The sequence below is a fragment of the Scyliorhinus canicula genome, chromosome 5, assembly GCF_902713615.1.
Source record: "Scyliorhinus canicula chromosome 5, sScyCan1.1, whole genome shotgun sequence".
NCBI classification, from domain to species: Eukaryota; Metazoa; Chordata; class Chondrichthyes; order Carcharhiniformes; family Scyliorhinidae; genus Scyliorhinus; species Scyliorhinus canicula.
This window is the reverse complement of record NC_052150.1, coordinates 87,228,380-87,253,649: the sequence shown is the minus strand read 5'-3', so window position 1 is coordinate 87,253,649 and position 25,270 is coordinate 87,228,380. Positions and strand designations below refer to the sequence as shown.

Below are 25,270 nucleotides of genomic sequence, written 5' to 3'. Positions count from 1 at the left end.
CATCTGCTGGCCACCAGACAACAGCTCCCCGGTGAGTCATTAGACCAATATTACCAGGCCCTCGCCATCTTGGGGAGGAACTGCTCCTGCCTCGCAGTTTCAGCTACGGAGCACATGGAACTGCTGATCAGAGACGCTTACGTGGCTGGGATGCAGTCCCCCGCTATCCGCCAGCGGATGCTGGAGAAAGATGACCTCAGCTTAACTGAGGCACGGACTCTCTCCACCTCCCTGGAGGTCGCCGATCTAAACGCCCGCGCCTATGTCCCCAGCCGCGTGGCACCATCCTGGGCCTCCTGGCACGCTTCCCCACCGCCATCCGCCGCTCCCGACCTCCCTCAGGCCTGCGCCACGGGACGCCCCGACAAGTCCACGGGGCCCCGCTGCTATTTTTGCGGGTTCGCGAATACCCTCGCCCGCGCTGCCCAGCCCGCTCCGCCCTCTGTAAGAGCTGTGTGAAGAAGGGCCACTTCTCCACTGTCTGCCAGGCCAAAACGGTCGCTGCGGTTCCGCGCATCGACCAGGGGTCCCCACCTCCGGGCCCTTGCTGGCCCCTCCTGGGCGCCGCGCAACCCTCTCCCCCCTGCCCCCGGGACCCTGTGCCCGGCCTGCGTGCCTCTCTCTCTCCTCCGGGGCCCATCCAGCGCACCGCGCTACTCTCCGCTCGCCGCCCCCGGGACCCCGAGCCTGGCCTGCGTGCCTCTCTCCTCCGGGGCCCATCCAGCGCACCGCGCTACTCTCCGCTCGCCGCCCCTGGGCCCCCGAGCCTGGCCTGCGCGCCTCTCTGCTCCCAGCCGCTCCGATCGGCCCGCCGGCACCGCTAACCCCGCCCCCAGCAACCACGAGTGCCCCACGGGCGCCGCCATCTTGGGGCGCCGACCCCACGTGCGGGTCCTGGGCGCCGCCATCTTGGGGCCCCGACTCCACGTGCGGGTCCTGGGCGCCGCCATCTTGGGGCCCCGACTCCACGTGCAGGTCCTGGGCGCCGCCATCTTGGGGCCCCGACTCCACGTGCGGGTCCTGGGCGCCGCCATCTTGGGATCCCGACTCCACGTGCGGATCCTGGGCACCACCTTCCGGGACTGGCACGCAAGGTTCTTCCAGCATCTAGTCGGACGACGACAACGAATACGGATTTTCTCCACGGCTCGCGGCCGTTCAGCTCGACCAGTCACGTCCACGCACGCTCGCCAAAACGACAAAGCTGATCTACCTCAACGGCCACGAGACGGGCTGCCTGCTGGACTCCGGGAGCACGGAAAGCTTCGTTCACCCCGCCACGGTAAGACGCTGAACGCTCCCTGTCCATCCTGTAAAACACAAAATCGGGTTAGCCTCAGGTTCGCACTCCATCCGCATCACCGGGTGCTGCATCGCGGACCTCACGGTCCAAGGGAAGGTTTTTTAAAATTATAAACTCCTTGTCCTCCCTGACCTTTGCGCACCGGCACGCCTAGGACTGGACTTCCAGTGCAACCTGCAGAGCTTGACCTTCCAATTCGGCGGCCCTATACCCCCTTCACTGTCTGCAGCCTCGCGTCCCTCAAAGTGGACCCCCCCTCCTTGTTTGCTAATCTCACCCCTGATTGCAAACCCGTCGCGACACGGAGCAGACGGTACAGCACCCAGGACCGGTCCTTCATCAGGTCCGAGGTCCAGAGGTTGCTGACGGAATGGGTCATCGAGGGCAGCAACAGTCCCTGGCGAGCCCAAGTGCTGATGGTCCGGACTGGGGAGAAAAACCGGATGGTCATCGACTATAACCAGACCATCAACCGGTTTACGCAACTGGACGCATATCCTCTCCCCCGTATTTCCGCCATGGTAAACGATATCGCGAAATACAAGGTCTTCTCCACTGTGGACCTTAAGTCCGCTTACCACCAGCTCCCCATCCGCATGAGTGACCGCAAATACACCGCGTTTGAGGCAGATGGGCGCCTCTACCACTTTCTTAGGGTTCCATTTGGTGTCACAATGGGGTCTCGGTCTTCCAACGGGAGATGGACCGAATTGTCGACAAGTACGGATTGCGGGCTACCTTCCCGTATCTTGATAATGTCACCATCTGCGGCCACGATCAGCAGGACCATGACGCCAACCTCCAGAAATTCCTCCAAACCGCAAAACTCCTTAACCTCACATACAATTAGGATAAGTGCGTGTTTAGCACCGACCGTCTAGCCATCCTTGGCTATGTAGTGCGTAAAGGAGTGATAGGCCCCGACCCCGAACGCATGCGCCCCCTGATGGAACTCCCTCTCCCCAATCCCCTCAAATCCATCAAACGCTGCCTGGGTTTCTTCGCGTACTACGCCCAATGGGTTCCCAAATATGCTGACAAGGCCCGTCCCCTCATTCAAACCACGACCTTCCCGCCATCGACAGAGGCCTGCCAGGCCTTTAGCCGCATCAAAGCGGACATCGCAAAGGCCACGATGTACGCCATCGACGAGTCCTTCCCCTTCCAGGTTGAGAGCGACGCATCAGAAGTTGCTCTGGCGGCCACCCTGAACCAAGCGGGCAGACCCGTGGCCTTCTTCTCCAGAACTTTCCAGGCTTCCGAACTCCGCCACCCCTCTGTGGAAAATGAAGCCCAGGCCATAGTCGAAGCGGTGCGACATTGGAGGCACTAGTTGCCCAGCAGGAGGTTTACCCTCCTCACAGACCAACGGTCAGTAGCCTTCATGTTTGATAATGCACAAAGGGGCAAGATTAAGAATGACAAGATCTTACGGTGGTGGATCGAGTTGTCCACGTACAACTATGAGACCTTGTATCGTCCTGGGAAGCTCAATGAGCCTCCTGATGCCCTGTCCCGCGGTACCTGCGCCAGTGCGCAGATAGACCGCCTCCGCTCCCTCCACGTGGACCTCTGCCATTCAGGGGTGACCCGTCTCTACCATTTCATTAAGGCCCGCAACCTGCCTTTCTCCATCAAGGAAGTCAGGTCAGTAACCCGTGACTGCCACATCTGCACAGAGTGAAAACCGCACTTCTACCGCCTCGAGCGCGCACACCTGATCAAAGCATCCCGCCCCTTCGAACGTCTCAGCATTGACTTCAAGGGGCCCCTTCCCTCTAACAGCCGCAACATTTACTTCCTGGCGGTAATTGACGAATTCTCCCGCTTCCCCTTCGCCATTCCCTGCCCTGGCATGACCACATCGACCGTCATTAAGGCCCTCCTCTCCATCTTCTCCCTGTTCGGCTACCCCGCGTACATACACAGCGATCGGGTGTCCTCCTTTATGAGCGACGAGCTGCGTCAATTCCTGTTCAACAGGGGCATTGCCTCTAGCAGGACGACCAGCTATAACCCTCGGGGTAACGGACAGGTCGGGCGGGAGAATGGTACCATCTGGAAGACCATACTACTGGCCCTCCGGTCCAGAGATCTCCCTATTTCCCGATGGCAAGAGGTTATCCCCGATGCCGTACATTCTATCCGCTCACTCCTCTGTACCGCAACAAATCAGACACCTCATGAACGTCTTCTTGTCTTCCCCAGGAAGTCGTCCTCCGGATCCCCTCTCCCGACGTGGCTGGTCACCCCCGGACCCATCTTGCTCCGGAAGCATGTGCGGGTGCACAAGTCCGACCCGTTGGTGGAACAAGTCCAGTTACTCCACGCTAACCCGCAGTATGCGTACGTGGAGTACCCCGACGGTCGGCAGGACACGGTCTCCCTCCAGGACCTGGCACCCGCCGGCGTGCGGCCTTCCCCCCCCTTCACCACAGACCCCCCCCCCCTGTTTTTTCCCCCCAACGCCCCACCCAGGTCACCCCTTCCCCAACCATGGCGTCTCCACAGCCAGCTCGGGTGACGTAGACTATTCAAGGACCATCGCTCCCGGACTCCAGGACATCAGCGGAACCACCACTGTCGGCTGAACCGACGTCACCTACTCCACTGCGGTGGTCAGCCAGAACGTCACAGGCCACAAAAAGACTGATCGAATCGATCTAAATTTCAACAGCTCCATGGACTTTGTTGGGACTTTGTGTACTATTGCTAATTGTCGGGGCCAGTGGGAAGCCAAAAATGTAATTAAAGAAAAGGAGAGAAATTTTTTGTTCTCCCAGCTGCTACTCATACCACCAGTACTCTTCCCCCCCCCGCCCCCCGGCTCTTGTTGATACCACCACCCCCCCCCCCCCCCCCCCCCCCCCCCCCCCCCCCCCCCGGCTTCTTTCTCTGCAAGGGGTGAATGTGGTGGTATGATTTGCATAGCTGCCTGCCATTGGTGCAGAACACCGGCTTACCATTGGCCCTGGGTCGGTCATGTGCCTCTCGACCGATTGGTTGAGAGCAGTCATGTGAGGGCTCTCCGATTGGTCGAGCGGCTAAGTCAACCACGCCTCCATACCGAGGTATAAATAGTTGGAACGCCCGCCGGTCGTCCATTTTATTGTAGTCAACCGCAGGCCTAAGTTCTAGCTTATTAAAGCCTAACATTTGTATAGCAACTCGTCTCTCGTGCAATTGATGGCTCATCAACCTGCAACCTTTTTCCACAAAACATCCACCCTACAAACGGGTAAAAGGTCCATAAAAACAGCCTCGAGCGGGAGCTTTCAAATGTGCGACCACTCACTCCATGGCCACCACCGGAAGCCAACAACTATGTGCTTTATCCTGGAATACTTCAGTAATCTTATCATTGCGATTCAAGTCCATGCTGGCTCTCTGCAAGAACAACTTAGCTGTGCCCACTCCCCTACCCTTCCCCATCGCCATTTTTTCTCTTCAGGTGCTTATCCAATTCCCTTTTTAAAGCTACAATCGATCCCTCCGCAAGCTCAGACAATACCTTCCAGGTCCTAACCATTCACTTATGTTTTTTCAAAAAGCTTTTCCCCCAATGCGTCGTCGTTTCTTTCTCTAATCACCTCAAGAACTGTCGTCTTGTTCAGAACAGTTTCTCTCTAACTGACTCAGTGACAGTAATTTCCACCTTCACCATTACTGAGGTGAACTGAAAAGGGAAATTTGGGCGGGTTTTATCGTGGGCCAGCAGTTTGCTCAGCCTGGAAAGTGCGCAAACATTGAATGTGCAAATTATACCCCCCAATTCTTCTACAAAATAAATTCAACAGCAAAAGAGGCAACAAATCAACGATTATTCAAACCCTGTTCAACAATAGACCTTTTTTTGCATTTACTGCTTTCATAATCATTGTCAAACAATTTTATGTTTTTCAATTGGAAAGTATCCAGTTGTGCTGGTGGGAATGGCATTTCTCAGATAGGAGTGGATTTAATGTGGCGTTGTCTTTCTTATCACAGGAAGGTGGACGGCAGCACAGTGATTAGCACTGTTGTTTCACAGCTTCAGGGTTCCAGGTTCGATTCCTGGCTTGGGCCACTGTCTGTGGGGAGTCTCCTCAGACATGTTCTCCCCGTGTCTGCGTGGGTTTCTTCCGGGTGTTCCGGTTTCCTCCCACTGTTCAATGATGTGCTGGTTAGATGGATTGGCCATGCTAAATTGCCCTTAGTGTCTAAAAAGTTTAGGTGGGGTTACGGAGACAGGGTGGAGGTGTGGGCTTAAGTAGGGTGCTCTTTCCAAGGGCCGGTGCAGACTCTGTGGGCCGAATTGCCGCCTTCTGCACTGTAAATTCCATGATCTGGAAAGATCTTATTGCTTTTACCATCATGGCATTGTGCACGGGTGGCATTGTGGTGCAGTGGTTAGCACTGTTGCGTCACACGCCAAGGACCTGGGTTCAATTCCGGCCCCGGATCACTGCCTGTGCCTGTGTGGGGAGGGTAGGTGGATTGGCCATGCTAAATTGTTAATTGGCAAAAGAAAATTCAAATAAGTTGATGACATTGTGCGCACGTGACCATGATCTTTGTGTGACGCAATGATCTGCTTCAACATAAACGACTTCATTAATTACAACACTAGGCAAATTGAAGAAAAAAGGCCAGCCCAATGTTTGTCACTAAAGTCAGGGCTACGTTATATTTTAAATAAGTATTTGTACATTTATAGTGTGACATTGCTGTTGAGTTGGTAGCTTCTTAATGCTGAATGACCCGAACACACAACAGTAATCAGCATTCCTCTGAAGAGTTAATGTTATACAGGGTATACTGTAAACTATTCTATGTTTAAATAATGCATTGGGTAAATTGCCTATCTAATACCTTTTGTACTCAAGGTTCCACATATCACTTTCCACTTTCTTTACTGAAGATAAGATTTCATGACAATTAAGGATTAAAAATGAGCTGCTCACTTTTGTCAGTATTGAAAGTGTTCTGAACAAACACACACACGAGCAGTACTGTCTATTTGCTATTGGTAGCCACATTATTTAAATTAAATGAACTGATTTGTGAGGAAAATGGGTATAGATGTGGAATGGATAGCTCAAATTCTTAAAAGTTAACTTCACAGACCGGTACCATAAGAGTTCTTAAAAAGAGTCACCGTTAGCTCATGCATGTTTTTGTTTTCTCTAATGATTGCTCTGGTGGGCCTAATACAAAGAAAGAGGCCTCCAGTGAATTAATATACTTATTGTACTTTAAGATTGGCTGAATTTTGCCAGTAATCTTCTGCCGAACCTCCATCAAGATTATCAAAGTAGGTGGTTCAGTGGTGGCCACTCTCCCTTCGTTCAGGTATAGCAGCGCGAGCTGATAGGCAGGATTTTATCATGGACGTTTGAACTCCGGTGCCGGGATGAAATGTGGGTACTGAGCCCACACTTGCCAGCAGGGGGAATAGCTCAGTATCTTTCCCAGTGACGGCCTCCAGACTCGCCACCCAATTAAGGATGAAGGATGGTATCTAGGTGCTGCTGGCCCAATTATTGGGCTGACAGCCCCACAGCCTCGATTATCCCAATGGGAGAGGTGGGCTGTGCTGAGGCAGCTTGGGGATCAAAAGGGCACCTCCACATGGAGGCACCCTTGGAAAGGAAAGGTAATATTTAAATTTAAGATCGGGGGACTAAGCATACCCATTCTGGTCACAAGAATGTCCCCAGCTGGCAGTTGTCCCGCATTCAGTTCACCCACCGCTGGGAAACTTCTCTGCGTCGGGCAGCTCGATTTCAGCATGTCAGACAGCATTTGAACTTCATTTGAGAGGTGGAAAGGCAGTGAGGACAAAATCAAACTTTGTTTTGCCCATTTCCCTGGCATCAAACAGGGCAATAAAGGTCTGATTTTTCAAGGCCGTACCGGAAGCCTAAAATAATTCCAATGCCATATTTGCCAGGCTATGACCAGCTAGTGTTCTCGAGTTGACAGCAGCCTAACCACTGATCCTTAAAGGGACTGTTGGAAACCGTCAAAAATGAGCAAAGTAAACGTCTCTTATGTGGAAAAGCAAAAGTGCTCCTTTGGCTACCAAAGGACTACTACAATCCATTGCAAGCCAGCACTTACAGTCCTCCCTTTTATTCCTCATCTCACCCCCATTAGGATGACCTGAGGGCTGCTGGTATGGTGTAAAAAACCGCAAATTCTGCACGGCACCAGACTAATGATTGCCCCACACAGCTCAATTTTGGGCAAACCTTGGATTGATTACTTCGGGTGGACGTGGCAGTAGTGTTGCCTGTCTCGCATCCATAATTAGGCACTTACCAATTTCTCCCCCAGTGTTCAACCAACTGTGCCACACAGAAACATTGTTTTATAAACGCTAATGTCCATTCATTTTTAAGTAACATAGTTTGAAGATTCATGAACAGACCAAAAATGGAGTGGCAACCAACTGGACATTTTTGGATATGCAGGTTGTAATCAGTGGAGTATCACTAGGAAGTCACTAGGACTTAAGCTGTTTACAATCTCTATATCAATGCTTTCGGTGAGCTTAAAGTATCAACGTTTGCTGATGATACAAATGTTGGTGGCAAAGTAAGTGGTTAGGAGGACCCAAAAATGCTGCAAAAGGATTTTGATAAATTAAATCAATAGGTGTAAATATGGTAGATGGAATTTATTCTGGGGAAGATTGAAGATTTCCACTTGGAGGGAAAAATGGTAAAGTAGAATATTTTTAAAATATTGAGAGATTGGGAAATGTTTGTATTCAGAAGGATTTTGGTGTCAATGCATTTGAATTGCAAAAGGTTAACCTGCAGATAAAACAAGCAATTAAGAAGGCAAATGGTATGTTAGTCTTCAATACAAATGGATTAGAGTATAACAGTGAAGATGTCTTACAATTATATAGGGCATTGGCAAGACACCACTTGGAGTACAATGTACAGTTGTGCTCTCATTATCTAAGGAAAGATATACTGGCCTTGGATACAGTGAAACCAAGCTTCACCTGGTTGATTTTTGGAGTGAGGGAATTGTGTTGTGAAGAGAGAATGAGAGGAGGTCTATCTCTAGTCCCTGGAAATACTCAGCAGGTCTGGCAGCATCGGTGGAGATAAAAATAGAGTTAACATTTCAGGTCGGTGACCTTTCATCAGAACTTTAATGCCAGTACCAGAAAGCAGATTGTGAAGATTGACCACTTCCTCCTCTTCTCCACCGCCACACGCAGCATGATGCCAGGATACTTCCATTTAGAATAATTGAGAGGAAAGAGGATTTATATTACAGTTGGATCATTAAAACATGACCTCTATTAATTGCAGATATTCTGCAAAGCATCTGCTACAGGTTCTGGGGGAAACTCTTACACTTCTGTTTTGTTGTATTTTTGCAGGGTTTCTTCCGGAGAAGCATCCAGAAAAATATGGTTTATACTTGTCACAGAGAAAAAAACTGTGTCATCAACAAAGTTACTAGAAATCGCTGCCAGTACTGCCGATTGCAGAAGTGCTTTGAAGTGGGCATGTCTAAAGAATGTAAGTACACATTTCAGTCTTTATTTTTTGTCCCATTTTATAGAAAGTCCAGTTTATCTCCAAATTCACCCTGTGGTCAAAAGCCTGCATTGACAACAATGATGTTGGAGAATTCTGGAAGGAAATAGAGTTGCTAGGGTAAAAAATAGATTTGCTGACTTTTTCCGACTCATTCTCAGAATACCTTCACAGCTGCAGTAGTTCCAAGTGCAGTAGCTACTTTGGTCACAAAATTCAGCTCCTTGCCGTCCAGATTTCTGTCATTTGGGTTGATGTTTTATCTCCATATTGATGTCCAAGGTGTGCGCGCACACACATACATACATTTCTATTGGAGCAGTGACGGACACCATTTTGGTGAGGTACATAGAGAGTATCTGTTGATAGTATACAGAAACATGAGTCATTGTGCAACACTGTTTTGTTGCCAACATTGCGCTTTTGAGCTGAACATGGCAGCTAACCTCACACAACTGAACATATGTTCAACAACAGGAAGGACACCCTCTGCCCCGCTGTCACCCACCATCAGCACTATTTAAAACGATTGTCAACTACTTTCATGTTAGTTGCTGATTGATTTCTATTGACTGTTGCTGCAATTGGAGAATGTTCTGGTGATTTCAAAGGCTGTTTAAAGTTACTGAGGTTTGCAGAAAGCGCTGTGGCAAGTGTTGGAAAATGTTGTCCTGACTTCAAGGAATCTGCAGAAGCCACTTGAGCTCAAACATGGGTACAGTAATATATATTTCCCTGGGTCTTCAGCATGACAGGCAGAATGAGCAGGGATGATGCAGAGGGGGACAAGTTGCTGGAAGAGTAAGGAGGAGAAGGAGGAGGCGGAGAAGGGATCCCAGCAGGTGGCCATGTCCACCTAGGGAGTTCACGCAGCAGTTTTAAAAAAAATATGTATTTTTATTAGAGCTTTATATAACCTTTTTACAGAAAATGCAACAATTTTTTCAATGCTCAACTGGTACAGTACAGAACAAACATTTCTGCAAATATAAGAACAGAAAAAGACAGGATAAATTCAGAACAACAGTTCTTCAGAATAAGTGCCTCTATATATATAGACAGGATCAATCAGAAAATTGGGGGATGGGGAGAGAGAGGGACGATAAGGCCAAATAAGCAGGATATGATAATGTACCAAGATGCACGCCTTCTTGTACGGCGAGACCATGACTTGCAGGAGCAAGTCAGACAAAGCGGAGCCTATACATTTGAGATAGGGGTCTCACACTTTACAGATTGTATTGGACTTAGAACAAATGACAGACATCAAGAATTCCATAGGGATACATTCCATGATTCGGTTATGCCAATTTTGAATTGAAGGATACTTGTCACTAATTCAGGATCAAAGAATATTTTTACGAGCCGCAAAGGTTAGGATGTTATACAGCCTTTTTTCATTGACGTCAAAAATTCTTCTATTTGGAAGACCCAGAATTGGGAACAATGAATCAAATTCTAAGACTCTGTCAAATACCCTCTCCAGCACCTTAACTACACCCGCACAGTGAGATTGAATCTCGACACAGATCCATACATAATCACCCTCAACTACCAGGCACTTTAGGCACTTCGGGGATATAGCAGGATCAAACTTGTGTCTCAAACTCGGAGTGATATACAAACGGTTCAGTATCTTAAATTGAGTTTCCTTAATTCTATTGCCTATTGAATTTTTATTGGCATAATCCCACATACTACCCCATGTCTCCTCTTCAATATTAGTTGCTAAGTCTCTTTCCCAAGGCTGCAAAGTACCCAGTGTACTCCTAGCACAAGATTTAGAGCACAAGGTATCATAAAACTTGCTAATCAACTGTTTAGGCTCTGCAGAAATCAGAATTTATTCCACCAGGGAAACACAGGAGTCATGGTGCAAAGCTGTCTTGTTAAGAATAAAGTCTCGAGCAAATGGGAAGATGAGCTAGGAGGGGGGAGATAGAGGCGGGTCTGTGGGCGGATGCTTTGAGCAGAGTCAACATGTGCCAGGCTTAGCCTGATACAATTCAAGGTGGTATACCGGGCACACATGACGGTGGCCTGGATGAGCAAGTTTTTTGGGATAGAGAACAGGTGTGCGGGGGGGCCAGCAAACCATGTCCATATGTTTTGGGCATGTCCGAAGCTTAGGGAATTCTGGCAGGGAGTTGCAGAGGTCATGTCCACAATGCTAAAAACAAGGATGGTTCCGAGTCCAGAGGTGACGATTTTTGGAATGTCGGAAGATCCGGGAGTCCAGGGGGCGAGAGAGGCCGACGTCTTGGCCTTTGCCTCCTTGTTAGCCCGGACTGGACGGATATTGCTAGCATGGAGGGACTCGAAGCCCCCGAAATCAGAGATCTGGGTTAGCGGCATGGCCGGATTTCTCAGACTTGAGAAAATTAAGTTTGCCTTAAGAGGGTCAATGCTAGGGTTCGTCCGGAGATGGCCGCCGTTTGTCGACTTCGGGGAAAACTAACTGTCAGCAAAGGCAATAAGAAAAGGGATGGGGGGGGGGCGGAGTTTGGCAATTTTCTGTTGCGGGTGGGTGGGATTTGTTAGGGATGGAGATGGTTTATGCGCTATGTTTATATTTGTATTTATACTGTTTACTGTCATTATTAGAATATTATAAATACCTTAATAAAATGTTTTATATTTTAAAAAAAATAAAGTCTCTAAGTTGCAGGTAGTTAAAAATGGAGTGCCTCGGAATGTCAAATTGTTGGCATAGCTGCTCAAAGCATGACAAGGAAACGCTACTGAATATATCTCCCAGCCTACAAATGCCTCCATCTCTCCAAGTATCGAACCCATGGTCCATAAGACCTGGTGGGAAGTCCGGGCAACCCTGAATAGAAGTAAGAGTGGAAGTCGGTGTAGATCTCCCTTCTAATTTATGGACCATGCTCTATGCTCTAAGAGAATTAATAATAATATAACAATCACACCTAGCATCAATGTAACTTAAAGTCCCCATAAGATAACAACACCTGAAGGGGGAAAGCCGTCTGGACTGCTTCAATACAAAGCCAAATGGAGGTAGGTTTCTTCCTAACACAGTCCCTTATGAATCAAAGTTGAGAAGCTAACTGGTACAGTCTAATATTCAGGACCCTCGGAAACTCCTTAGAATCTGGGTGCTGCAGCCTGGTAATTTTTAGATTAAGCTTCTTTTTATTCCAAATAAACAAACCAATCATTCCATTAATCTCCTTTAAGGTTCTAGCAGACAACAAGTTTGGCAACATCTACCAGGGATATTGAAATCATGGCAACACGTCCACCACAATCAAAGCAATCCTGCCCAGCCGCGATACCGATAGGGAGGACCAATTTGTCAGGGCCCATCTAATCGATGCAATTAACTGAGGAAACTTAGTCCGATGTAGTATTTGAAAAGAGGAGGGTAATTACAACACTCAGATAAGTGAACCCCGATGGGTACCACCGAAGAGAAAAATTAGCGGAGGTTGGGGTTGGGAGGTGGTAGTTTACTCCTCAACTCACCACTGGCATAGTTTCCGAGTTTGTGAAGTCAATCTTAGAACTGGAGAAGGCATTAAATCTATCCAGCCCGTCATCAATGATAGTCGGAACTGAAACATCCAGACACTTTAAATGGTACATTTCTGTTGACCAAAATTTCTACTCCCCACTGCTAGTCAAAAACGAGGCAAATGAAACTTGGCCCCGACCCATTCCTGCTTCAACTTTAAGTGCTTCTTGTCCTCCAAATGAGCCTCCTGTAACAAAGCTACATCCATTTTCACCTTCTTAAGAAACAACAGGGGATAAGATGATGAATTCCCCGTACATTCAAGGAGCAAAGCTTAAAATTAGTTACTGCCATGGCTCGGCCCAGCAGAAGAAATATAGGATAGGATTGGTTTGCTACATTCGAGCATGAACCAAAACACACCGCCTCCATTTTGAGTTGCCCCAGAGGCAACAAAATATCCCTAAAATACTCTTTTCTCAGATAAAACACCTGTCTGTACTATTATAGGATACAGTCAACATCACACAAACAATAACACAACAAATGTACAAAAGAATCACGACAACAATAGTTCTAAGGGGACATTCTGCATCACAAGTGAGGACCCGTAAGGTTAACCCTACGGACATATTCCTCCGCAAAGAGAAGAGAAAGGCCAACAAGGGAATGGGAGCCAAATGTCCCTCCCGCATTTTGGATCCACCCACAAAGACCTAAACCTTCCACCCACCTTCCGGCAATGACACCACTCAATTCTATCATGAGTAAAGAAAGGATATAATATACCAGTCTTACCATCACAAAGCTACAGATAAGAGAAAAAGACAGATAATTAGCATGTGGCACAATTACCACAAATAAATGTCCCTGGGATTCTTAAGTTTAAGACATTCAGTATACTGCTCAAACATTAACACCCAATAAACAAGATAGGTGACAAAATAAAATCAGACAAAAAAAATACTGGAGGGAAAGTCGACAATTCAAATTTCAATGAACTGCAGATTGTCAGTCCTAGTCCTCGCCTTCTATGGACTTTACAAAGTTGAAAGACTTAAATGAGTCACCCTCAGGGTCGCAGGGTAAAGCAGGGTATAATTCACTCCAGCTGCCTTGAGCTGTTTTCTAACTTCATTGAAACTTCTGCGTTCTGCTGCGTTGCTGCCGAGAAGTCTTGGAAAAAAGAAATCCTCACTCTCTCATGGAGCCTGGTCCCCTGACGCCTTTAAAGTTATGAAAGTTAATTTTCCCTAGGCCTCAAAGACAGGATACAGTGTGCCCGTCCCAACTTGAAACGCACAGCCTTCACACCCAGCTTAAGGAAACGCGGTAGCCAGCTCACAAAGAATGCTGTTGGGGGGGATGACCTACCGGGGGAAGGCCCCAGCGGCCAGGTCTCTGGCACTGAGTCTGGCTCTGGGGCTCAGAAGGGAAGGGGGGAGCATAGAAAAGCAATAGTAATAGGAGATTCAATGGTTAGGGGAATAGATAGGAGATTCTGTGGTCGCGAGCGAGACTCCCGAAAGGTATGTTGCCTCCCGGGTGCCAGGGCCAGGGATGTCTCTGATCGTGTCTTCAGGATCCTGAAGGGGGAGGGGGAGCAGCCAGAAGTCGTGGTGCACATTGGTACCAACGATGTAGGTAGGAAAAAGGGTGTGGAGGTAATAAACAAGTTTAGGGAGTTAGGCTGGAAGTTAAGGGCCAGGACAGACAGAGTTGTCATCTCTGGTTTGTTGCCGGTGCCACGTGATAGCGAGGCTAGGAATAGGGAGAGAGTGCAGTTGAACACGTGGCTGCAGGAATGGTGTAGGAGGGAGGGCTTCAGGTATTTGGATAATTGGAGCGCATTCTGGGGAAGGTGGGACCTGTACAAGCAGGACGGGTTGCATCTGAACCAGAGGGGCACCAATATCCTGGGGGGGAGGTTTTCTAGTACTCTTCGGGAGGGTTTAAACTAATTTGGCAGGGGAATGGGAACCGGATCTGTAGTCCAGCAACTAAGGTAGACGATAGTCAGGACGCCAAAGCACGTAGTGATGCAGTGGGGAAGGTAACAATGACAAAGGAGAGTACTTGCAGGCAAGGAGATGGGTTGAAGTGTGTATACTTTAATGCAAGAAGCATCAGGAATAAGGTGGGTGAACTTAATGCATGGATCGGTACTTGGGACTACGATGTGGTGGCCATCACGGAAACTTGGATAGAAGAGGGGCAGAAATGGTTGTTGGAGGTCCCTGGTTATAGATGTTTCAACAAGATTAGGGAGGATGGTAAAAGAGGTGGGGGGGTGGCATTGTTAATTAGAGATAGTATAACAGCTGCAGAAAGGCAGTTCGAGGGGGATCTGCCTACTGAGGTAATATGGGTTGAAGTTAGAAATAGGAAAGGAGCAGTCACCTTGTTGGGAGTGTTCTATAGGCCCCCCAATAGCAGCAGAGATGTGGAGGAACAGATTGGGAAACAGATTCTGGAAAGGTGCAGAAGTCACAGGGTAGTAGTCATGGGCGACTTCAACTTCCCAAACATTGAGTGGAAACTCTTTAGATCAAATAGTTTGGATGGGGTAGTGTTTGTGCAGTGTGTCCAGGAAGCTTTTCTAACACAGTATGTAGATTGTCCGACCAGAGGGGAGGCCATATTGGATTTAGTACTTGGTAATGAACCAGGGCAGGTGATAGATTTGTTAGTGGGGGAGCATTTTGGAGGTAGTGACCACAATTCTCTGACTTTCACTTTAGTAATGGAGAGGGATAGGTGCGAGCAACAGGGCAAGGTTTATAATTGGGGGAAGGGTAAATACAATGCTGTCAGACAAGAATTGAAGTGCAGAAGTTGGGAACATAGGCTGTCAGGGAAGGACACAAGTGAAATGTGGAACTTGTTCAAGGATCAGGTACTGCGTGTCTTTGATATGTATGTCCCTGTCAGGCAGGGAAGAGATGGTCGAGTGAGGGAACCATGGTTGACAAGAGAGGTTGAATGTCTTGTTAAGAGGAAGAAGGAGACTTATGTAAGGCTGAAGAAACAAGGTTCAGACAGTGCGCTGGAGGGATACAAGATAGCCAGGAGGGAACTGAAGAAAGGGATTAGGAGAGCTAAGAGAGGGCATGAAAAATCTTTGGCGGGTAGGATCAAGGAAAACCCCAAGGCCTTTTACACATACGTGAGAAATATGAGAATGACTAGAGTGAGAGTAGGTCCGATTAAGGACAGTAGCGGGAGATTGTGTATTGAGTCTGAAGAGATAGGAGAGGTCTTGAACAAGTATTTTTCTTCAGTATTTACAAATGAGAGGGGCCATATTGTTGGAGAGGACAGCGTGAAGCAGACTGATAAGCTTGAGGAGATACTTGTCAGGAAGGAAGATGTGTTGCGCGTTTTGAAAAACTTGAGGATAGACAAGTCCCCCGGGCCTGACGGGATATATCCAAGGATTCTCTGGGAAGCAAGAAATGAAATTGCAGAGCCGTTGGCAATGATCTTTTCGTCCTCGCTGTCAACAGGGGTGGTACCAGAGGATTGGAGAGTGGCGAATGTCGTGCCCCTGTTCAAAAAAGGGAATAGGGATAACCCTGGGAATTACAGGCCAGTTAGTCTTACTTCGGTGGTAGGCAAAGTAATGGAAAGGGTACTGAGGGATAGGATTTCTGAGCATCTGGAAAGGCATTGCTTGATTAGGGATAGTCAGCACGGATTTGTGAGGGGTAGGTCTTGCCTTACAAGTCTTATTGAATTCTTTGAGGAGGTGACCAAGCATGTGGATGAAGGTAAAGCAGTGGATGTAGTGTACATGGATTTTAGTAAGGCATTTGATAAGGTTCCCCATGGTAGGCTTATGCAGAAAGTAAGGAGGCATGGGATAGTGGGAAATTTGGCCAGTTGGATAACAAACTGGCTAACCGATAGAAGACAGAGAGTTGTGGTGGATGGCAAATATTCAGCCTGGAGCCCAGTTATCAGTGGCGTACCGCAGGGATCAGTTCTGGGTCCTCTGCTGTTTGTGATTTTCATTAACGACTTGGATGAGGGAGTTGAAGGGTGGGTCAGTAAATTTGCAGATGATACGAAGATTGGTGGAGTTGTGGATAGTGAGGAGGGCTGTTGTCGGCTTCAAAGAGACATAGATAGAATGCAGAGCTGGGCTGAGAAGTGGCAGATGGAGTTTAACCCTGACAAGTGTGAGGTTGTCCATTTTGGAAGGACAAATCTGAATGCGGAATACAGGGTTAATGGTAGGGTTCTTGGCAATGTGGAGGAGCAGAGAGATCTTGGGGTCTATGTTCATTGTTCTTTGAAAGTTGCCACTCAAGTGGATAGAGCTGTGAAGAAGGCCTATGGTGTGCTAGCGTTCATTAGCAGAGGGATTGAATTTAAGAGCCGTGAGGTGATGATGCAGCTGTACAAAACCTTGGTCAGGCCACATTTGGAGTACTGTGTGCAGTTCTGGTCACCTCATTTTAGGAAGGATGTGGAAGCTTTGGAAAAGGTGCAAAGGAGATTTACCAGGATGTTGCCTGGAATGGAGAGTAGGTCATACGAGGAAAGATTGAGGGTGTTAGGCCTTTTCTCATTAGAACGGAGAAGGATGAGGGGCGACTTGATAGAGGTTTATAAGATGATCAGGGGAATAGATAGAGTAGACAGTCAGAGACTTTTTCCCCGGGTGGAACACACCATTACAAGGGGACATAAATTTAAGATAAATGGTGGAAGATATAGAGGGGATGTCAGAGGTAGGTTCTTTACCCAGAGAGTAGTGGGGGCATGGAATGCACTGCCTGTGGTAGTAGTTGAGTCGGAAAATTTATGGACCTTCAAGCGGCTATTGGATAGGTACTTGGATTAGGGTAGAATAAGGGAGTGTAGGTTAACTTCTTAAGGGCAGCACGGTAGCATTGTGGATAGCACAATTGCTTCACAGCTCCAGGGTCCCAAGTTCAATTTCGACTTGGGTCACTGTCTGTGTGGAGTCTGCACATCCTCCCCGTGACTGCGTGGGTTTCCTCCGGGTACTCCGGTTTCCTCCCACAGTCCAAAGATGTGCAGGTTGGGTGGATTGGCCATGACAAATTGTCCAAAATTCTATGATTAACCTAGGACAAAAGTTCGGCGCAACATCGTGGGCCGAAGGGCCTGTTCTGTGCTGTATTTCTCTATAACTTAGCAACAGCTTTACCCTCCACAGTTTCTGGCAGACTGACGACTCGGACATTCTTTCTCCAGCCTCGGTTCTGCAAATCTTCCTGGCTATCCGACATACCACACAGCTGGTTTTCCAAGTATTGAATGTGAACTTCTGCTGAGGAAGCACCATTATCAAAGTTCAAGATTCTTTCCTCCGTTTCATCGAGCCTTTTATTAGTATTTTGTAGCTCAGTCTCATAAGCACTCAGATTGTATGTCAACAAGCTGGGTTTTCCATCAAGTACCCTGATAATATTCGCAGTCATCACATATGGTGCCTTAGCAAGTGCTGGGCCGAGACCGCATTCAAAGGTTAGGTCGCCATATTGCAATGGTGGCTAAATGCTCATTGCATCCAACTGCTTCCTTTTTTCACCAGATTTCTTAGAAATTCTCGGCACTTTTTCTCCAACACTCAGCCAAAAGTCTTCTCGGGACATGCAACGGAGTACTAACTCCTGGATTAGGCAAAACTATGCGGCGCAAACAGGATAAAAGAAGGATTACAAAAAGATGCCAAAGTTCGGGGAAAAGCTGCTTTCCCACATCTGCATCACATTGTCCCCATCCCCAGCAGCAAATCTGACCTGAACCTCAGTAACGAACAATGTGTCAGACATCTCCACTTCACTAAGGATACCCTCACTAAAAACTACTACCTACTGCAGTCACAACTGCAACTTCCGAGCAGGACAAGGATCTCCTTGCCAGTAACCTGGCATGAGCCTTCGGTCATCCGGTTCTTTCCAACTTGGAGCAGACAATATTTGCAACATCTCCCCGTTTGTATCAGCTGTTTCATAAGGGAGGTCATTAAGGCTCTATATTTTAAGAAAGCTGAATGCCTTACATTCTTTCTTACCAGAGAGAATTAGGCAAAGTGAGCTCTCGGCATCACTAGGATTGCAGGGTTCCCCATGGTGCAAGGTGGCATCGGCTGCACACATATTGATTTGTGGGTGGCAGAAGTCACCGTTAACCTACACTGGAACTGAGAGGGATTTCTCTTCCCCAACATCCAGCTGTTGCATTACCATAGCAGAAAATGATATAGAGCAATGCCCGGTATACTGGCAGAAGTCATGATGTCTTCGTTCTGCAGTAGTCCGTTGTGCCCACCTGCATTTGAACCACTGTAATTTGGGACTCCTCCATGCTTCTCGACATTGACAGCAGGCTTTCTGACAGGTCTGACAATCTACCAGTCATTTCATTCTGCATACCCATCACTACCTTCTATAAGCAACCTCAATGAAGTCCTCATTGGAGTCCTCTTTACTGGAACTCGTCCGAAACCTCACCATCCAGTGAACTGGAACCGACACTACCGATGCCTCTGTCCTCATTTGCATGAAGGTTACACATGCCAGGTACAGGCCCTCTCCCCTCTAAGCTACCATCTAAAGTTCATGCAGTGTCATAGTCTGAGCTGGTGAACTGGTGAGAATGAGTTATGGGGCACGATTCAACGGACTTAAAACTAAGTTCTCTGTTGAGCTCGTTTGCCGGGGTGGTTCTCGGCAGCTGCAGCATTGAGAATCATCCTGCTATTCAACGGCATTTTGCTGGGTTTTTTTGGCTGCTCTTAGAGTGATTTCCTGCTGGCGAGCTTATCTCGCCAGCAGGAACAGCTTTTGCAGATCGGGGCGGCATTTCGATCGCCAGCCTTGATATTTCCCCCCTTTAAATCCTCCCCTGCTTTATGCACCGCCCTCAGCCCGAACCTTAGCCAGGCCCCTGGGAAGCCCCAGCGAACCACCCCTCCAAGTGGCAAGCCCCCCCCACCCCACTCCGGGCCCAACCCCTGGCAGTGCAGACCTGGCACCCGGGCATCGTCAGAATGCCAGGCTGGAAGTGCCAAGGTGGCCAGGTGCCGGAGATTGGGGTAAGTAAGAGGTGCACATTTACACCATCTACAGTTTGTAAATCAGAAACAGTTGTTGGGCCAGGGGGAAATGGTGTCTGAGAAGGAAGATGAGGATACCGTTGGATGAAGATACCGTCAGCTTTGATGCTTTCTGCCAGACAAGGCCCAAGCCATGGTCACTCCATCTTCTCCATCGGGGCTAGGGAATGCAGGTATGCCTGCCCCTGTGATTAGGTCTTGCTGTAGATATGTGTGTGGGGCTTGCAGCAGTACCAAGTGTGTGAGTGTAAAGTAAAGCTGTAAATGTTACTTATGAGTCATAGAACATAGAACATAGAACAGTACAGCACAGAACAGGCCCTTCGGCCCTCAATGTTGTGCCGAGCCATGATCACCCTACTCAAACCCACGTATCCACCCTATACCCGTAACCCAACAACCCTCCCCCCCCCCTTAACCTTACTTTTATTAGGACACTATGGGCAATTTAGCATGGCCAATCCACCTAACCCGCACATCTTGGACTGTGGGAGGAAACCGGAGCACCCGGAGGAAACCCACGCACACAGGGGGAGGACGTGCAGACTCCACACAGACAGTGACCCAGCCAGGAATCGAACCCTGGAGCTGTGAAGCATTTATGCTAACCACCATGCTACCCTGCTGCCCAGTCATGATTGATAGATTGTGAATGATGGGGATGTGGTGCACTGAGTGGGCCAGTTGGTGGGATATGACATTTGAAGAACCATTGACTGACCTTAGCCACATGTATGAGGTCAATGAGCATTCAGCAGCATTACATGCAGGTTCTGGCCTTCACTGTTGGCATTGATCTCCGTGGTGATCTGGTTCCATTCCTTAAGTTTGTCTGTGCGGCCTCCTGGCTTCCTAGGAATAGATCATGGGCTGGATTCTCCGCTGTTGGGATTCTCCATTATGGTGGCAGTGCACCCACTCCCGGGGATTTCCCAATGGCGTGGGGGTGCCCACAATGGGAAACCCTAGTGGCCAGCTGGCACGACGGATAATCCCGCTGCCACACCTCTCGTCCTCACCACACCCTGCACCTAAGCCTTTAGTTGAGTGTTGAAGTATCCCTAAGCCACCTCTTGGTCAAGTTGGGCCATTCTGGTTTGTTCCTATCAACAAAATCACTTTTAGAATGAATTCTACCACCTAATCCGGCCACAATACACTCCCCCTGATGAGGTGCAGGTTGGCTTTAAGCAGTGCAGGCTGGCTTTCTCTTTGTTGCATCTCAGTTGCATGTTTAGTGCTGACTGTATGCTACAATCATTTAAATTAGCGAGTAAAAAGAAGTGTGCATGCTGCTTGCATAGGGAACAATGTTAATGGGCAATCCTGGATCACAATCTCTACACTCGTTTCCAAGTCCTGTCTAATTTTATCACCGGAGAAGATCACTTTTACCTCATAGTCATACTGTCAATATTGTGCCCAGAAACTCTCCATGTCAATCGCAGGCATGCCTCCAGTTCCTGGAGCCGAGTCTGGTAACACTGTGATACAAAGGCTTTGAAATATGCATTTTGGTAAGTCGTACCCCTCAGTAACATTCTAAGGTTATGGGCCCTGCTGAATAATTGGTGTGTAGCACAAGTAGAAGAATGCTGGACACATCCAAAATGAGCCAACTCTACCATTATTCTGCAAGCTACATCAATCAGTGAAACAATAAATAAAATCAAGATCGTAAAATGTAAGGTAACAGCAATAATTTAAAATCACATAGTTCTTCCAACTTTGAAAAATGTAATCAGGTTTTTCCCAGCGGCCGGAAGAGAACAGATACTGAGTACAAGAGGATGAGATTAGGAAGGTTGATCAAAAGTTCAATAAAAGGGTGTGGATTTTAAAATTCTTCTCTTTGGAACATCTTCTTCGAGCCATATTGGACTCGAAACGTTAACTCAGTTTCTATTTCTGTTGCCACAACTGCTGTCAGACCTGTTGTGTTTGTCCAGCATTTTCTGTTTTATTTCAGATTTCCAGCATCTGCAGTACTTTGCTTTTATTGGAATAATTAGGCCTGATGTTGAAAGCATATATGAATATAGAGTAACTGAGATGTGGTGAAGATATTGAGATGGAAGTAGGGAGCCTTTGTGAAGGTGTTATGGTACCAGACCAGACTCCAATTTATATCAGGAAACTAGACGAGAAACCCCAACAACCTTTCAGTTTGTAAACTGAGGAAAGGATACTTTGCTCCAAGATTGATTCCACTGACAAATAGGGATCTTTTATATTAAAACAAACATTATTATTAACATAGTATTAAACACATTAACATCATCTCCAATTAAGCAAAGCGCAATACAGGTCAAAAGCCACTTGTAAACAAAGTTAGCAAACCCAAGGTTATTGTTCTGTCGAGATTTCCTTTCAGAAAAGTAGAGAGAGATCCTTTTAGGAACAGCCTGCTGTCCTTGTGAGAATGAAAATCCTACAGCCAAATTTCTTGCTACAGACCTGGCTCCTCCCATTAATTACATCATCTGTATCCCACTCAGATGCCCATGACCAGCTTGCCTAAATCTAAACACAGTGGGCAAAATTCTCCATTTGGGATACTAAGGGCTGGATTCTCTGTTTCAGCGGCTACGTGTTGGCTCAAACGGAGAATTCACAGGCGTATTACGACGCCAAAATCGGTGGCAAACCCTCACTGATTCCGGAACCGATGAGGGGCTAGCAGCCGTGCCACGTAGCTTTACCTGCCGATATGGACACAGAATGGCCAGGCCCCTAGCCACCACCCTCGGACCAACCCCCACTAGTCACCCCAGCCCCTGTCGAAGCCCCCTTGCCAATGGAATGGCTCCTCCAAACCCCCCCCCCCCCCGACTGGCGGCGCTGGACACAGTCCGCAGCCACCACGCCAGGCTTCCGAAAAGTAAGAGGGCATGTGTCCCAAGTCGTCGGGAAGTCGGCCCATCGAGGGTAGAGCATCGGGGGAGGGCCCCAGGTGACGCCCTAAGGCCATCGTAATGGCATGTGGCGTACTCGGTACGCCGTTTTTAAGGGGGCGGAACATCGGAAGAACGGCGCTGACTCCTATCCGCCGGAAGAATCCATTCGCTGATCGGAGAATCCGGTCCTAAGTGTTGATGCCGGGACTGCATTGCGTGTAGTCCACATTCCCGTTGGGGCTTCTCTTTGTGGAGCAATTCCAGCTGTGCTGATGGGCCAGCACTCTGGCGCAAATTCCGAGCAATTTCCGACCCAATGGGCATTGTAAATGCTGGGGCCAGAGTTAGCGCTAAAGAGCCTGGCTGCTGGAGCTGTTTTTAAGTACTCCACTTACCACACACTCACTGCAGTGCAGAGAAACCCTGCCAACACCTAGTGGGCTCCTGATTGAGCTTGACTCTTGATGATACTGCTGGGGTATGATGGTTTCCAGAAGGGGGGTTTGGGTTGGCTCCCAGATGACTAGTGGCCCTCTGAGTATTTAAAGGACCCAGGCAGCACTCAACTGTGTGAGCAGCCAGGAGCCTGTAAGAACCAAACGGGTGTGTTTAAAATACGACAGGTCAGTAAAATGGTGGTCAGAGCCAGGCCACACCGATCCCACGGGGGACAACTCTAGTCCACGGACTCAGCACCAAGTCATTACCCACTACTGCTCCTGGCAGCCACCCCAGCAAGCTCGCCAGTTTTCAATAGGTTTTCAGTGTTCTTTTAGCCTATCGCTCCCCCTTCGCAGCCATAGTGCCCAGTCCGTGTTTGTAAATACTTGTAATAATTCCCTCCCGTGAGACTTCCACCTGAAAGGAACAGAGCATAGTGGAAGGGTGGAGCATAACATGTCCAAACCGCTAATCACACCTAAATGCATGCAAATACCGGTTTTGCATGCCGCTGCCGGCCAGATGCAAGCCTCGTTATCGGCATCAGCGAGGGACCGGAGCATGGTGCACGTATTGGCTTTGGCCAGGTGCTTAATTCCCTGCCCAATCACGGTTAACGTTTACGGCATTGTAAAGCAGAGAATTTCACCCAATGTCAAAAATTATCTACATGGTCTCACACGGCGGGATCTGGCTGGTAGGCTGGCTGGTGCAGTCCTCGGAGGGGGGGGGGGGCGGGGGATCCAGCCCCCGGGGCAGCCCCCATGGTGACCTGACCCACGATCGGGGCCGTGGGGGCACTCCTTCCTTCTGCGCCGGCCTCTGTAGGGCTCTGCCATGGCTGGCACGGAGAGGACACCCCCCTGCGCATGTACCAGAACACGCCGGCCGGTCTGCACATGCGCGGGACCACGCCCTTCGGCACCGGTTGGAGTGGCGCCATCTCCTCCGGCGCCATCCTAGCCCCAGGAAGTGTGGAGGATTCCGCAACTTCTGGTTGGCCCCACGCCGGAGTGGTTCTCACCGTTCTTGGCATCGGCGTCGGGCCAATTCGCCGATTACGGGAGAATCCCGCCCACAGTATTCCATTAACCCCACATAGGTATACAAGTGCTTGGTTGGAATGAAAGATTATCTCGCTTTTACGACATCTTAATTGCAGCCGTAGCAGACACATGGATTGGCTGCCTTAACCTAGGTTCTTTAATGATATTACTGCAACAGATATATATATATATAATCTATATAAAAAAATTCCTGCATTCATCACAAAAGGAAGGACTATGCATTGGAACTCAATTCAGGATTGGACAGGATAAATTAGCATTCATGTTAAGCTTGAGGCTGGGAAGAAAAATAAGGTTTGTGGTGATGGGAACATTATTTGTAGCAGTGACCAAAGATATCTCTCACTCTCAGACTCCCTTTAAGGTGAATGTTACAATTAATATTAATATTTATGCCTCCCATTTCTGTCCATCTTTGTTATTGGGCACACTAATATGAAAGAGTCACTGAGATTAACAGTGTAAAGGAATTGAATTAACATGGAATCAACACCAAATGGTGCTTCATCATCAACCATGGCTTTCTGTTCAACTTCTTTATAGTGTCCAGTTCAGTAATCCGTTCAAGACAGCACTCTCAATAAGGTCATCAGTTTTCATAGATTTCACGGAATTTATAGTGCAGAAAGAGGCCAATCGGCCCATTGAGTCTGCACCGACCCTTGGAAAGAGCACCCTTCTTAAGCCCACACCTCCACCCCGTAACCCTGTATCCTATTCCAACCTTTTGGACACCAAGGTGTAATTCAGCATGGTCAATCCACCTAACCTGCACATTTTTGGACTATGGGAGGAAACCGGAGCACCCGGAGGAAACCCACACAGACAGGGGAAGGAAGTGCAAACTTCACACAGTCACCTGAGGCCGGAATTGAACCCGGGACCCTGGAGCTGTGAGGCAGCAGTGCTAACCACTGTGCCACCGTGCCGCCCCAGTACTTAAGAAAAAAAATCTATGAATAAAACAAACAACTGAGGTGTACAGAACAAAAGAGAACAGAAGGATGGTAATGGTAAACAATTATTTATTGAATTGTGAAAGGTTCCACTATTGGTACAATCACCTAGAAATCATGGTGATTCTGGGTTTCTCAATCCACCACGATAACATCAATGGGAGATTGAGAAACCCTCAGGAAACAGTGTAAACAGACGTTTCTCGGGTGTTTGCACCAATCTGGGCTGAGGTTATAGGAAATAATCAGGAGAAACCCCACAGGATAAATTCTCAGTCAGCAATTTTTTCGTCAATGAAATGATAGAAATTTCATTTTCTTTTAGCAGTGAGAGCCACAGTATTGCTGATAATGGGCAGAACTTCAAGTTTGGTTTACAACACCCACTAATGTATCTGTTTATTTTCGGTTTTACACATGAATATTTAAAACAGTGTCATTTATTCAAATTAAATATTGCATTTATATTTTATAGTACACATTTTCGAGAT

General features: G+C 48.1%; 1 protein-coding gene across 6 annotated transcripts in view; it reads left to right on the top strand.

Moving 5' to 3' along the window:
* The window catches only part of LOC119966112 (retinoic acid receptor beta-like), a 279,552-nt gene that overhangs the window by 70,862 nt on the left and 183,420 nt on the right, over nt 1–25,270 (top strand). For all 6 annotated transcript variants that reach the window (XM_038797340.1, XM_038797334.1, XM_038797336.1 and 3 more), the window contains one exon: nt 8,688–8,829. In XM_038797340.1, the coding sequence (XP_038653268.1) occupies nt 8,718–8,829 (112 nt within the window). In that variant the 5' untranslated portion in view covers nt 8,688–8,717. The remainder of the gene's footprint in view (nt 1–8,687; nt 8,830–25,270) is intronic.